We start from the raw sequence: 14,094 nt of genomic DNA, 5'->3' as shown, positions 1-14,094 counted from the left end.
GTGATGTCTTTAGGTTAGTTAGGTTTAAGTAGTTCTAAGTTCTAGGGGACTGATGACCACAGCTGTTAAGTCCCATAGTGCTCAGAGCCATTTGAACCATCCTGAGGGGAGCATCCCAATCAGGTAAAATTTACAGCATGTTTTCGCGGTGACAAGAGATGCACATGATTAGCATTTTGGCCCAGGCGTACGTCACAGGCACCAACAGCGCCACATGAAAGAGCTGTATAAAGTGGGAATAGAGGGCCCGTGTGGACGTATTGGAATTGTTCCTTCGTGTGGCTATTTTGCGTAAGCAGATTCATTATGCCTCGTGGAAGACAGCCAGTGTCTTTCGAGCACGTTTCGGAGTTCGACCAAGGAAGACTAGTTGCCTATAGGAATTGCGCCATCCCCGGCAGAAACCGGTAATGATATCGGACTGAACCAAGCAATTGTGATGCGGATCTGTAATCGCTGGATGCAGGACGGAACGGTGGACCGACGGGGCTGATTGCACCCACCTCGCTGCACCATGACACGTGATGACAGGCATATTGTGCAGATGGCTGTGGTGCATCGCTCTGCCACACAATATCACAACAAATTTGCTCTATTGGGCAGTCTCCGGGCGTACCATTCGACATCGTTTGCAGCGGAGCCGACTGTCCGCAAGGCGTCCATTGCCGCCTATATCACTTTATTTAATTTATTTAAACGTATGGCTAGGGCCCCCCGTCGGGCAGACCGTTCTCCGGGTGCCCGTCTACATCTACATCTACATCTACATCCATACTCCGCAAGCCACCTGACGGTGTGTGGCGGAGGGTACCCTGAGTACCTCTATCGGTTCTCCCTTCTATTCCAGTCTCGTATTGCACGTGGAAAGAAGGATTGTCGGTATGCTTCTGTGTGGGCTCTAATCTCTCTGATTTTATCCTCATGGTCTCTTCGCGAGATATACGTAGGAGGGAGCAATATACTGCTTGACTCTTCGGTGAAGGTATGTTCTCGAAACTTTAACAAAAGCCCGTACCGAGCTACTGAGCGTCTCTCCTGCAGAGTCTTCCACTGGAGTTTATCTATCATCTCCGTAACGCTTTCGCAATTACTAAATGATCCTGTAACGAAGCGCGCTGCTCTCCGTTGGATCTTCTCTATCTCTTCTATCAACCCTACCTGGTGCGGATCCCACACTGCTGAGCAGTATTCAAGCATTGGGCGAACAAGCGTACTGTAACCTACTTCCTTTGTTGTCGGATTGCATTTCCTTAAGATTCTTCCAATGAATCTCAGTCTGGCATCTGCTTTACCGACGATCAACTTTATATGATCATTCCATTTTAAATCACTCCTAATGAGTACTCCCAGATAATTTATGGAATTAACTACTTCCAGTTGCTGACCTGCTATTTTGTAGCTAAATGATAAGGGACCTATCTTTCAATTTGACGCCACTTCGGCGACCTGCAGTCGATGAGAATGAAAAGATAATGATGAGGACAGCACAATACCCAATCCCTGGGCGGAGAAAAATCCCGGACCCAGCCAGGAATCGAACCCGGGCCCAGAGGATTCACAATCCGTCACGCTGACCATTCAGCTACCGGGGGCGGACCACGTACACCACCGAGTGAAATCCACAGCTGTTTTTGCCGGCAATGGTGTGATGAACGGTGCACATAGAAGGCCTAATAGAACGACATTGTTTTTAGCGGCGAATCCCGATCCTGTCTGCACCACCTCGGTCGCCGGGTTATACTAGGGAGACGCCTTGGTTAGAGACTGTTGAACTGTTCCCTTAAGCATCGCCATACTGGTCCTGCACCGGGTATTATGGTTAGGGGTGGTATTAGTTTCCATTACCGCAACTCCCTAGTAGGCATCGTAGTTACACTAACCAGGGTTACATCACTAAAGTGTTGCAGCCTGTTGTCCTCTCATACATCCGGAGCATGCCGACGGCGACATTGCAGCAGAATAATACGTGACCTCACGTTGCACGTAATGTTCAGAACTTCTCCGACGGTCAGTGAATTGCTTTGCTGCCTTGGCCTCCCTGTTTTCCGATATGTCGCCTGTAGGAAACGTCTAATCCACGACTGCGGTACGAAAGGCCTGGGATGCACCGAGTTGTGCTACGATCAACTTTGGCAATACGTGGAAGACGTATGGACTGTTATACCCCGAAAACACATCCGGAGCCTGTTTTACTCAATGTAGAGGCGTGTAGCAGCTGTTATAGGCGGCACTGGCAGGAACACTCAATACTGATCGTATCAACTTCTTCGCTTCACATGGAGATGTGTTTTCCATTATGTGATATTTGTGCAACGTGTTATATCCCAAATTAGTTTGGCTGTGATATATCCGGTTTTTCTTGGTGTTGCATTTTGGATGGAGAGCAGTTTATTTATATACATGCTACGAGGCTACGAGGGGGGACCCAAGAGAAACCGCATTGTTGTCATAAAAAATTTATTGATGAACCTTTTTACAAAATTACTTCTGCCACCTTCAAAATACTCTCCATTACATGCGATGCACTTGTCAAGTCTCTTTTCCCACTGTTGGAAGCATGTTTGGAATTCTTCAAGTTTGATATTGTCCAGTGCCCTTTGCGAAGCTGGTTTTACCGCCTCCACATCGTCATAACGCTGCCCTTTTAGCGTTTTTTTTTTCATTCATGGAAATAGGAAAAAGTTGCACGTGGCTACGGAGCGTGGGGAACAACAGACCACCTCTGAGATGCCAAATAGTCGGTCACTCGTAAGGCCTTGTGTGTTGTAACATTGTCGAGATGCAGAAACCAGTCACCTGATGGCCAAAGGTCCGGGCGTTTCCTCCTCACATCCTCTCGCAGACGACTTAAAACGTCCAAGTAAAAGTGCTGGTTAACAGTCTGGCCAGGGGGTACGAATTCCCGATGCACAATTCTACGAACATCAAAAAAGACAATAATCATCGTCTTCACATTTGACCTCACTTGCCTTGCCTTTTTTGCTCTGGGAGAGTTGGGAGACCTCCACTGGCTTGACACTTGCTTGGTTTCTGGGTCATACCCGTAACACCCACTCTCAGCCCCTGTAATGACTTTGTTCAAGAAGTTGGGTCGCGTGCAGTCTCTGTTTTCAAGTCCTGATACACATTCATGCGGATGGCTTTTGCTTCCGTGTGAGAAGGCGCTGGACAAATTTAGGAGCAACACGTCTCATGTGCAAATCGGCACTCAAAATCCGCTGGCACGAACTCCAACTGATTCCTGTCTCTGCTGAAATTTGGTCTATCGTTTGGCGACGATCCTTGTTGATCTTTTGGCGGACCTTTTCAATGTTCTCCTCATTTCGCGACGTTGAAGGGCGTCCAGAACGAGCTTGGTCTTCAACTCATATCTCACCACGTTTAAAGCGCCCAAACCACTCGAAAAAGCTTCCTGATGCATTTGTTGTGTCTTCGTTGCTTTTTTTTAAAGCAGAAAACAAAATTTCACACACACTCCTTGTTGTTTTAAAGTTGTCATGAGGACTTCGCAGAGGTAACCCGCCAACAGTCAGAGAAACACAATACCACACTTGCACGTTCAGCTCTACACTGACGCCGTCTGCACAGCTGTTTCATGAAGGTCTCTACCTACACCATCTACCGTGAGAACCCTGCACTACGTCTACGAGTGGCAGCGCCCTCGGAGTCCGGTTTCTTTTGGGTCCACCCGTATTTGTGAAATCCAACCCTTTGTGTTACCGGTCACGTGATTAACTATGGGCGGACCTTCCCGTTTACTGCTCTTAGTAATTGTTAGCAAGTCAGCTGTTGTTGACTGTATTCTGTTGATTCTAAGAGCAGCTCGGTGAACCCGTTCCACACGTCATCAGTGGAACACACTTCGTTGTATTATTGTAACTACATTCCTTATATATTAATTTTTAAGGTGAATATTTTTGTCATACGTGGCCCATCTTTAAGAACACCTGGTCTGAAGATGGTCGGTTAGACTGAAACTGGTTCCTGCAGTTAGTAACTAAATAATTATTTTCTGTTACACAGGCATGAATTACATCATTGTACGGCTCAAAATTAACAGTTACTGCCTTAACAGCCACATTATTATAAAGAAATAGACCGAATATGTGATTTACCAAAATTGCGCACCGCAGTGCAGCTTTCCATGCATGTCACGGCTTCCCATGAAGCCTACGTTGGTTTCCTCCTACCCAATACCTGATAACCAAAGAAGCAGAGGTGCGCATCGTCACAGTACTAGGTTTTTTGCTAAGACTAAGCTGAATAGAGAATACATGTCTGCAGTTTTTAAGGATAAAATCTGATGACTTCACGCTATTGTGATACCTCTGCCAGGAGCCTTCTTTGCCAACCCACACCGCCATCTGCCCAGAATAAAGCCGGACGGACCCCATGTGGCGAGTGCCGAGAAACGGAGATGGACCCATTCTGCAACCGCACAGGAGTGGCCGAGTAGACCCCCTCACCTCGCTTAAGAATGGACAGGTTGCGAAGAGCCTGGCGGAGAATGATGAGAGTGCTGAAAACTGATGGACCCCTGCAGCCATTAGGATGGAACGTCAAGAATGTATGCTCGAAAGATATGAGTTCTTCTGGCCAGGCAGCAGTCATTTTCCCTGCCTTAGAAGGCAGGAATGCGGTGACTATTCTAGAAATCCACAGGCACTGGGAGGGGAGTACGTAAAGCGCGAAGAATTCGCACAGAGAGGCGTGTGAAGGAAGTCAGCGTTCATAAATAGATGTTTTCTAGACAGTAATGACATTCATTATAAACCCACGGACTCCCGCGATCTCTGAGACGAAGGTCGAGCATGAGTCCATCCAAGTCTCATGCAGAGGTAGTGCCTACAATGAAATGTCGTATGGCTCCTCTCACAAAAACTTTCGGAGTGCAGAAAGAGGTCAGAAGAATGTGCCACCAATGCAGGTGAAATAGTGAGAAAGATGCTAATTCCTGAGGCACACATCAGACCCTGCAAGATGGGTAATTTCCATCCTACATAGACAGGCATGGCCATGAAACATCAAATTGCGAGAGGAGAAAAATTCGAGGAAACGTGGAATTGAGAGATGGATAAGCAGCGAAGAGGGGAGTCGGTGAGACAGCGCGGAAACAAGTGTACATGGGGTGTCTTCCATCCATGGCTACCATCACCTTCCTACACCGTGATATCGCTGCTTTGACCACGCAGCCCTCAACGGAGAGACAGCGCGGAGATTGTACCTGGACCTTGCTGCAAAGCCGCGACTGCCAATGAGATCAGTCAACTCACGCCGCATGGCTCAGAGCGGACTCATCGACGCAGCACTTGCCGCCGACAGAGCCACGCGACGAATGATCACGAATAATGGCGAAATGAATGTTACTCCTTCCTTCCCCTTAATAACAAATTTGTGTCCATTCCCAGTCATATCAGCCCTGAGATGTATAATATTGTTGTATTTTGTGTACAAATTACAGAAAAAATACAATTCTTTCTCGTTTTAATCATCTAAGCAGTCTGTTAAAATCACACATCAATCCCTTCACCTCACAATGTTTGGTGTTTGATTTCTTTTAATTACTGGCTCTCAGTGTGGGGCGATCTTGTTGGTAATTTTCACGTTATGTGATATCAAAAAGTAGAATTTCTCAAGTTCACTAAAGTATGTAGATATTCTGGGTTATTAATCTTCATTATCACAACCCTCCTAGGGTGTCTCAACGCCACCTAGATTTTTGCCATTTCACTGTTCGACTATCTACTAACGTAATTATCTAATGTGACGTAATTAAGTTGCAAGAAATCGTGTAGTTCAGGAGGATACGAAGAATAAGGATATACAGGGTGTTACAACAAGGTACGGCCAAACTTTCAGGAAACATTCCTCACACACAAATAAAGAAAAGATGTTATGTGGACATGTGTCCGGAAACGCTTTATTTCCATGTTAGAGCTCATTTTAGTTTCGTCAGTATGAACTGTACTTCCTCGATTCACCGCCAGTTGGCCCAATAGAAGAAACGTAATTTTGACTTCGGTGCTTGTGCTGACATGCGACTTATTGCTCTACAGTACTAGCACCAAGCACATCAGTACGTAGCATCAACAGGTTAGTGTTCATGACGAATGTGGTTTTGTAGTCAGTGCAATGTTTACAAATGCGGAGTTGGCAGATGCCCATTTGATGTATGGATTAGCACGGGGCAATAGCAATGGCGCGGTACGTTTGTATCGAGACAGATTTCCAGAACGAAGGTGTCCCTACAGGAAGACGTTCGAAGCAATTGATCCGCGCCTTTGGAGCACGGAACATTTCAGCCTATGACTCGCGACTGGGGAAGACCTAGAACGACGAGGACACCTGCAATGGACGAGGCAATTCTTCGTGCAGTTGACGATAACCCTAATGTCAGCGTCAGAAAAGTTGCTGCTGCACAAGCTAACGTTGACCACGTGACTGTATGGAGAGCGCTACGGGAGAACCAGTTGTTTACGTACCATGTACTGCGTGTGCAGGCACTGCGACTGGTTCATCCAACAATGTGTCAATCCTCATTTCCGTGCAAATGTTCTCTTTACGTTTTGGCCGTACCTTTTTTGTTACACCCTGTAATAAAATACTGACATTCAAAACAATAGTCACGTTAATTTCTTCGACGTACCTGTAAGGAAGGGCGCCTCAGAGAACCACGCAGTGGGGAAGGCGAAGTCGCAGATGTTGTACTCCTTCACGAGCGTTACCGCAGGCTTCTCGAACATGATGTCGAAGCAGATGAACATTGCGAAGCTTACGCCGAAGTCCGTATCGAAGATGGAAAACTCAGGTTCCGGTGTCGGCACGAAACCAGGTTCTCCGAACAAGTTGAACTTGCGATATCTGACGACGAACCAAAGACAGACAGCAGATGTTACAGATGATGAGTAAATTGGGTGGTTTGGTTTCTCATATAGCAAACTTATTCGGCCGCAGCATGCAATTGTTATACAACGGACTTCTTCAGCTTATCACATCAAATCCATTTCGGATGTGTTTTACGACCTGTGGCTCTACCTTTCATTAGATCCCCTCAAAACCCTACATTTGAGCAGGATAATGCATGACCGCATGTTGCAGGACCTGTACGGGCCTTTCTGGATACAGAAAATGTTCGATTGCTGCCCTGGCCAGCACATTATCCAGATCTCCCACCAATTGAAAACGTCTGGTCAATGGTGGCGGAGCAACTGGCTTGTCACAATACGCCAGTCAATACTCTTGATGAACTGTGGTATCGTGTTGAAGCTGCATGAGCAGCTGTACCTATACACGCCATCCAAGCTCTATATGACTCAATCCCCAGGCGTATCAAGGCCGTTATTACGGCCAGAGGTGGTTGTTCTGGGTACTGATTTCTCAGTATCTATGCACCCATATTGCGTGAGAATGTAATCACATGTCAGTTCAGTATAATATATTTGTCCAATAAATACTCCTTTATCATATGCATTTCTTCCTGGTGTATAAATTTTAATGGCCAGTAGTGTATTTGACTAGGCAATTATTATGGCCTTACAACATTGTCGCCGTGGCTCACGGTCATCATTCGCCACATAAGAAAGCTATAGTGGAGTAAGGTGACTTCTGAAGTCACTTGGAGTTCATGCTAAACGCCGGAACCGTCAAATACGTCCAGCCGGTAATTCACCTACAACAATAAACAGAAAGTTCCTTTGTGGTCGTCAAATCGAACGACAAGAAACCCCTCAAAGCTGCCTCTGTGAGGACGAAACTTCTTTTGCAATAAAAAGCAGTGTGTACGACATCAATATTTGCGAGATAAGCGGCCGGTTCTGTTGGAAGTTTTATTTTTTATTTTATTTTATTTTTTCGTGGTAGGACTTGGCAGATAGAGTTGCTGACGGCGGGCCGCAGTGGACCAGCTGGCGGTCGCTGACAGCCGGGGATGCGTGCCGCCTGGCGCGGGCTCTCGTATCACGCCGCAGTAAAAATTGATTCGGCCCAGCCGTGGTGGGGACAGCGCGGAAAGTTGTCCGTCCACCTCAGGACCGCCCCGCCCCGCAGATCGGCACTCGCCGACCGCTGTGGGCGAAAGGCCAGCCGACAGCACGAGCAAACTGCTGCTCTGTGGTTTCAGAAATCGTCTCGGATTTGCAGCCCAGTTAAGTACTGGAAACCGGATTTATTTACACAGGTTGGATAAAACAATATGAGCAGCCTCGTTACGTGTTAGAGGGTCACCTGAATCCCTCTATGTGTTCATACATAGTATTTTATAGTTTTGTCCCCCAGACGAAGCCATTACATATTTTTTTATTTATTTTACACATCTAGTTTTGTAGTGTCACATTGAGGAGAAACTCTCCAAGGTCATGGAAAAATTCGATGCACGAAATTAACAGCATAAAAGTAATAATAATGGTTCAAATGGCTCTAAGCACTATGGGATTGAACTTCTAAGGTCATCAGTCCCCCAGAACTTAGAACTACTTAAACCTAACAAATCTAAGGACATCACACACATCCATGCCCGAGGCAGGATTCGAACCTACGACCGTAGCGGTCCTGCTGTTCCAGACTGTGGCGCCTAGAACCGCACGGCCACCCCGGCCGGCAAAGTAATAATATATATGAAAATGAATGCGAATCTTGTGCAGACGACATCTTCCAAGTGCGTGATAAGCCACTGCAAATGCAGATGTATTATTAATCTATGCAACCGCCAGAATGTTGAATGGAAGCATGAAAATGTGTGCCCATCGTGTTACACAGGTACCGCATGTCGGTTTGTAGGATGGAATTTCATGCCTGGTTCACTTGGCTGGTCAATACGGGGACGGTTATTGATTCTTGTGGATGACACTAAAGTTGTCCTGCGATGATGTCCGATGTGTGCTCGTCCTGAGACAGATCTAGTGATCGAGCAGGCCGTGGCAACATGTCGACACTCTGTAGACCATATTGGGTTACAACAGAGGTTCGTCATCCAACTGGAAATGCTGTTCATGGATGGTAGTACAACTGGTCAAATCATCAGAATCACACGCACAAATCTGGAGTCAAGGTGCATGGGATGACCACGACAGTTCTCTTTCTGTTATGCGAAATCGCACCCCAGACCATAACGCCAGGTGTAGGTTGTAATGGTTCTTTATTTACGTGACTATTACGGCACTCAAACCCCAGTTCTCGATACCAGTAATATCGTACTACTTTTATGCGAAGTAACAGACATATTTTTGTGAAAATATTCATATTTGGAAATGGAAGAGGATGTAGAATAAGATGAAGAGTTCGACAGAGCACTGAAAGATCTGAGTCGAAACAAGGACCCGGGAGTAGATAACATTCCATTAGAGCTACTGATAGTCTTGGGAGAGCCAGCCCTGACAAAACTCTACCATCTGGTGAGCAAGATGAATGGAACAGGCGAAATTCCCTTACTCTTCAAGAAGAATATAATAATTCCAAACCCGAAGAAAGCAGGTGTTGACAGATGTTAAAATTACCGAACTATCAGATTAATGAGTCACAGCTGCAAAATACTAACAAGAATTCTTTACAAACGAATGGAAAAACTGGTAGAAGCCGACCTCGGGGAAGATCAGTTTGGATTCCGTAGAACTGTTGGAACACGTGAGGCAATACTGACCGTACGACGTATCTCAGAAAAAAGATTAAGGAAAGGCAAACCTACGTTTCTAGCATTTGTAGACTTAGAGAAAGCTTTTTACAGTGTTCACTGGAATACTCTCTTTCAAATTCTGATGGTGGCGAAAGGCTTTTTAGCCGGCCGCGGTGGTCTAGCTGTTCTAGGCGCGCAGTCCGGAACCGCGCGACTGCTTCGGTCGCAGGTTTTTGAAAGGCTGTTTACAATTTGTACAGAAAGCAGATGGAAGTTATATGAGTCGAGGGACATGAAAGGGAAGCAGTGGTTGGGAAGGGAGTGAGACAGAGTTGTAGCCTCTCCCCGATGCTATTCAATCTGTATATTGAGTAAGCAATAAAGGAAACAAAAGATCGGAGTAGGTATTAAAATCCATGGAGAAGAAATAAAAACTTTGAAGTTCGCCGATGACATTGTAATTCTGTCAGAGACAAAAAAGGACTTGGAAGAGCAGTTTAACGGAATCGACAGTGTCTTGAAAGGAGGGTATAAAATGATCATCAACAAAAGCAAAACGAGGATAATGGAATGTAGTCGAGTTAGGTCGGGTGACGCTGATGGAATTAGATTAGGAAAGTAGTAAAGGAGGTTTGCTATTTGTGGAGCAAAATAACTGATGATGGTCGAAGTAGAGAGGATATAAAATGTAGAATGGCAATGGCAAGGAAAGCGTTTTTGAAGAAGAGAAATTTGTTAACATCGAGTCTAGATTTAAGTGTCAGGAAGTCGTTTCTGAAAGTATTTGTATGGAGTGTAGCCATGTATGGAAGTTAAATATGCACGACAAATAGTTTAAACAAGAAGGGAACAGAAGCTTTCGAAATGTGGTGCTGCAGAAGAATGCTGAAGATTAGATGGGTAGATCACATAACTAACGAGGAGGTATTGAATAGAATTGGGGAGAAGAGGAGTTTGTGGTACAACTTGACTAGAAGAAGGGATCGGATAGTAGGACATGTTCTGAGGCATCAAACGATCACCAATTTAGTAATGGAGGGCAGCGTGGAGGGTAAAAATCGTAGAGGGAGACCAAGAGATGAATACACTAAGCAGATTCAGAAGGATGTAGGCTGCAGTAGGTACTGGGAGATGAAGAAGCTTACCCAGAATAGAGTAGCATGGAGAGCTGCATCAAACCAGTCACAGGACTGAAGACCATAACAACAACAATTCACATTTGGTTTGATTAATGTATATGTACTCCGATGTTAGATGTATTCATTTCTGTGAGACTGTCATAATTTTTGACTTATTTGCAACCGTTTTGGCACGAATGCGCACAGAGCAGAATTTTTTTTTCACTTTTCAGAATTTAAGTTGTTATTTCGCTTTGTAAAAGAACAGTCAAGTCTTGTTTTTGGGTAAAGTGGAAATTAAATATATGAACATTGATGCAAAACTGTTTTCTTGATGATGTGACAGTTAGGAAGAAGTATATGTGAATTTACAAGAAGTTTAATAAAAATGTGTATCGTGAACACTAAGTCAAAAATTATTTATACCATACCATTGTTTTGATCTGGGATTGTTTGATCATTAAGAATTTCCTGAAAAACTCATTTGTTAAGTCTTCAAATATTGCTAAAATACAGATCTGGACCCTCTTGCAGTCAAAGTGGAATCACCCTAGAACCAACAAGTCAGCCATAACAAGTTCGACGAAATCTACGTGGGAATCCATTCAAGATAAGTGCCCAAAATTAATGACATTTTTTACAGTGACTTCATTATTTCCATTCTGACGATACCATCCACAGTCAATAACTTTGTTGTTGCCCGATAAAGTGAACATATGCTGCGTGAGCAACATTATTAATCTGATTTCTAACCTACTTTGCAAGTGGTGGTATTGTTAGAAGGTTCACTGATTCCAGCACGCAGACGGATTGGATACAGGTCCTCAACTGGACTACTTCCAACCAACACACGGCATTAATGACACCAAGGCAGAACCAACTGTCATTAGAAAATATAACAAACCTCCACCTTGCCATCGAATGACCTCACGCTTGAGACCACCAAAGTCGCAAACAGAGGTGGTTTGATTTCAGCGGATTACACGCTACAGCTTGTCTGGCTCGGAACTGTCCTTGCAGTAACCGATTTGCAACAGCGAGTTGTGTCACTGTGGCGCCAAATGCTGCTCAAATTGTTGCTGCACATGCAGTACGGTGCGCCAGAATCATATGCCGCACACGATGGTCTTCCATCTCGGTAGCACCACGTGGCTGTCCGGAACGCGGTTTTCTTGCGACCGTACATTCCCGTGACCTCCGCTGCCAGGAATCATGTACAGTGGTAATGTTCCTGCCAAGACTTTCTGCAATTCAGAAATAGGAACATCCAGCTTCTCGTAGCCCTATTACTTTACGTCGTTCAAACTCATTGACATGTTGATAGTGGGATCTTAAGGCGTTAAAGGCTCTCTGGACTAACATCAACTCTTCACGTCCAATCTCAAAGTTAACCGACGCTCACGACCATTAAAGAGTGTATTTAAAGAAAAATGATTTTCGTGCTCATAGTGGCGCCACTAGGGCCTCTCTTATGCGACTGGTGCGAAATTTGAATTGGGATCATCTTTCATGTGTAGAGAAACGCTTACTAACTTTAGTTCATATCACACAACTCCAAGTTGGAGTTGAGATTTTTTTCTGCTACCGTAAAAGCGTGAACAACAATATAACAAGCCGGCTGGGGTGGCCAAGCGGTTCTAGGCGCTACAGTCTGGAACGGCGCGACCGCTACGGTCACAGGATCGAATCCTGCCTTGGGCATAGAGTTGTGTGTGGTGTTCTTAGGTTAGGTAGGTTTAAGTAGTTCTAAGTTCTAGGAGACTAATGACCACAGAAGTTAAGTCCCATAGTGCTCAGAGCCACTTTGAACAATATAACAAGCGAACTTCCTTAATTTCTTTTACAGAAAATCCCCGACAGAACAGAAGGCGTGATCCAAGAGGAAACTCTTCAGTTTGACTTGCAAGTGTGCGAATTACTAGTAAACATTTTTAATTCTTGTAGTAGTTTGCAGGAAATGTACGCAGAAGTATTATGTAATCCTTCCTGACGAGAGTCAACTATGTGTGATCGAAATGCATAAGAAAGAAGAGGTGTGGCTCTGAGAACTATGGGACTTAACATCTTAGGTCATCAGTCCCCTAGAAGTTAGAACTACTTAAACCTTACTAAACTAAGGACCTCATACACATCCATGACCGAGGCAGGTTCGAACCTGCGACCGTAGCAGTCATTCGGTTCCGCACTGATGCGCCTAGAACCGCTCGGCCACCGCGTCTGGCATCGAAATGCAGATTAGGCTTCTGTCCAGAATTAAGTGAGTTTTATGTGCCCATTCGGTAGACTGCACAGAATTAGTCTAGTCCCGTATTCGTTTTATCGATATGCAGTAAGAGAGACTGTAAAACACGGAGAATAAACAGCAATCCAGCAGCGAATCTGTGGCCCTGCATGCTTGGCGGTAGCAGTAAGCACTTGCTAAGGCAGTGCTATAGCTGCTGGATTACTGGTTATTCCTCGAGTTTTACTCTCCCTGGCAGTTCACATCGGTAATAGCAACATTCCACTAGACTAATCTGTGACCGCTCATCCTAATAGGCAAATAAAATTAGGTTCTAAAAGTCTTTTTTTTGTATTTGGAAATAAACTCATGCTTGCCCAATACGCTGAGCGCCTCAAGAAAACGCGACGAACACTATTGGTTCTGGCTGAGTCCAGCTAGGCAACGCATAAATGAAATTTCAATTATCTACTGAAAAATCAAAGAAAATGCGCCTGACGGCTCTTAGGAGAAACAACCTGTATAAGCCATAAGTCAATGAAAATCAGCAAAGTAGATTAATTTTCTTATTGTACCATTACTTCTTTGAGACATGTTCTACTGGTGTATGTATTAGCATTAAGTCTTCGAACAAGATCACGAAAACATGTTTTCCACAACAGCCTCTTATCAATCTGAGCACCTACGAATTTTAATTGTTCAGACTCTCTAACGATATCCACATTCTGTGTAATCAAAATATTAGTTCTAGTTGAATAGTGTTTTAGGAACTAACAACTGAATCTCACAGTGATTTAGCATCAGTTTATTTTCTACGAACCGTGAACTTATGTCCTTAACCGCACTATGTAATACATACCCTATGTTACACACAACATCCTTCACTACCAAACTGGTGTCATCAGTAAGCAAATATTTTAGAATCAGCTGCCATATTAGAAGGCACACCATTTACATAATATAAGGAACAGGAGCTGCGCCAGCACTATTCCCTTGCGCCAGACAAAGACACTTTAAAACGCCACGAATAAGGGAATTTGTGATAATTCCGTAAAAGCTTACGTCACAGGTTTCACATCAATTTAAATCAAAATTATTCACAGTTTTTGGAGCCTCATTGGTATTTATTAATTACTAAGCTCATAACT

General features: G+C 44.6%; 1 protein-coding gene across 4 annotated transcripts in view; it reads right to left on the bottom strand.

The window, feature by feature from the left end:
• Positions 1 to 14,094, bottom strand: part of LOC126272290 (uncharacterized) — a 369,363-nt gene that overhangs the window by 32,952 nt on the left and 322,317 nt on the right. For all 4 annotated transcript variants that reach the window (XM_049975054.1, XM_049975052.1, XM_049975050.1 and 1 more), the window contains exon 6: positions 6,647 to 6,861. In XM_049975054.1, coding sequence (XP_049831011.1) covers positions 6,647 to 6,861 — 215 coding nt within the window. The remainder of the gene's footprint in view (positions 1 to 6,646; positions 6,862 to 14,094) is intronic.

This window comes from Schistocerca gregaria, chromosome 5 (assembly GCF_023897955.1).
Source record: "Schistocerca gregaria isolate iqSchGreg1 chromosome 5, iqSchGreg1.2, whole genome shotgun sequence".
In the NCBI taxonomy this organism is placed as follows: domain Eukaryota; kingdom Metazoa; phylum Arthropoda; class Insecta; order Orthoptera; family Acrididae; genus Schistocerca; species Schistocerca gregaria.
This window is presented reverse-complemented; position numbering and strand designations above follow the sequence as displayed.